The 1561-nt window shown below is 64.8% G+C and overlaps 2 protein-coding genes across 2 annotated transcripts in view; both read right to left on the reverse strand.

Annotated features, from left to right (window-relative positions):
* Nucleotides 1–965, reverse strand: part of PDLIM7 (PDZ and LIM domain 7 (enigma)) — a gene marked incomplete at its 3' end in the record, with an annotated part of 12905 nt that extends 11940 nt beyond the window's left edge. The window contains exon 1 of the mRNA XM_009326223.1: nucleotides 861–965. Coding sequence (XP_009324498.1) covers nucleotides 861–965 — 105 coding nt within the window. The remainder of the gene's footprint in view (nucleotides 1–860) is intronic.
* A 436-nt stretch (nucleotides 966–1401) lies between these two features.
* Nucleotides 1402–1561, reverse strand: part of DOK3 (docking protein 3) — a 4681-nt gene continuing 4521 nt past the window's right edge. The window contains exon 6 of the mRNA XM_009326224.1: nucleotides 1402–1496. Coding sequence (XP_009324499.1) covers nucleotides 1402–1496 — 95 coding nt within the window. The remainder of the gene's footprint in view (nucleotides 1497–1561) is intronic.

Consider the following 1561-nt stretch of genomic DNA (forward strand, 5'->3'; position numbering starts at 1 on the left):
ACGTGCCCGGGGCAGCCCCCCGCACAGCACTCTGTGCCACAAGCAAAGCCATCCTTTGAGAAGCAGCCTCCATACCAGCTGCTGAGCGTCAGCAGCACGGGCGATGTAGTCACATTCCAAGGCTTATAAGGCAATTGCGTGGCCAGAGCCGTGGCCAGCACCCACCCAGGGGACTGGGCCGCCAGGGGACAGGGACCCGCACGCACCCAGGGGCCAGACCTGGCCTGGGCAAGCATCACACTGGGAGCAGCTCACACCAGACACCTCAGCCACGAGCAGCCGGCAGCACAACGGCTCTCGCTCACGCTGGAGAAACGGGCTGGTTTTGTGGAGGGAGCCACATCCCAGTGCAGGCAGCAGCGTGGGCAGCAGCACAGGCTTCTTCCCCTCCCTGCCCGTTCCAGGGCCAGCTCGGGTGTGGAGCTGGGAGCACGCAGCGAGAGGGAGAGTGGAAGGGCACAAGCCAGGTCCCAGGACGCTGAGCCTGGTGTCGTGGTGTGGACCGGGAAGCCGGCCCCGCGGCTCAGAAATGGTGAGAGCGGCTCCCCTCCCCCTGCAGCGGGCAGGCCCTGGAAGGGGCCTCCCCTGCCCCCCCCCAACAGCCAGAATGACTCTGCAGAGGCTGTACAGTGTTTCTCATCTGCAGCCCTCTGCCCGGAACACCCCCATGCCAGACCGCAGCTGATAAGGCTCCGAGGAGGCTACGCAGAGCCAGGCAGGGCAGGACACAGCGCTCCCGGGGCCCTGGCTCATCTGCATCCCCCATACGGCTCTGCCTCAACCACCTGGACGCAGCCGCCACGGCTCCCACCCGCAGAGGCAGGGGAAGGAAGGGGGTCACCGGCCTTGGCTTCTCTTACCCTGGAGATGGAGAGCGGCATGCTGAAATCCTTCCCTCCCTGCAGCCTGAAGCCCCAGGGCGCCGGTCCATTCAGCATCACCTTGTAGGACTCCATGTCACCCATCTCTGCAAGGGAAGGGGGTGTGATCCTGGCATTAGGGCACACAGGAACAACGCAGGGAGAGCAGGCGAGGAGGGGGCCCGGTGCTTGGTAGGATGGGGCAGGAGGAGACAGGTCCCATTTCCAGGAGTAACTCCACCCTGACCATCCTACACTGTGGTTAGAGACGCACCCCAAATCTATCAGCATCTCCTCCAGCAGCCTCAGAGCCAATGGGCCCAGGCTAACGCTGCCTAGTGTCAGGGAGCCAGGTACAGCCCCGCTGCCACCCACAGCAGAGCGCCTGCGGGCTCCGCTCTCCCTCTCCCAAACCCAGGACGTGCTCTCCCTTGCAGCACCTCAGAAACTCACACTGCTGAAAGCTGAGACCATTTCAAACCGCAGAGAAGCGGCAGCAGGTACGGAAAGATGGGAACCAGAAGCGTTTTTGCCAGGTGAATTAGCAGCAGCAGCGCAGGAGCTGCGTGATGCCACCCGAGGCGCCCGGCAGAGCAGCCAGGCTGGCGCTCCGGCAGCTGGCCGAGCAGATGCTACCTGGGAGCGAGCCCATCTCCGCGCACAGAGCCGGGGCTTCGGCGGGGAGGGAATCCCGGCGCTCC

The sequence above is a fragment of the Pygoscelis adeliae genome, unplaced genomic scaffold (genome assembly GCF_000699105.1).
Source record: "Pygoscelis adeliae isolate BGI_AS28 unplaced genomic scaffold, ASM69910v1 Scaffold766, whole genome shotgun sequence".
NCBI lineage: Eukaryota > Metazoa > Chordata > Aves > Sphenisciformes > Spheniscidae > Pygoscelis > Pygoscelis adeliae.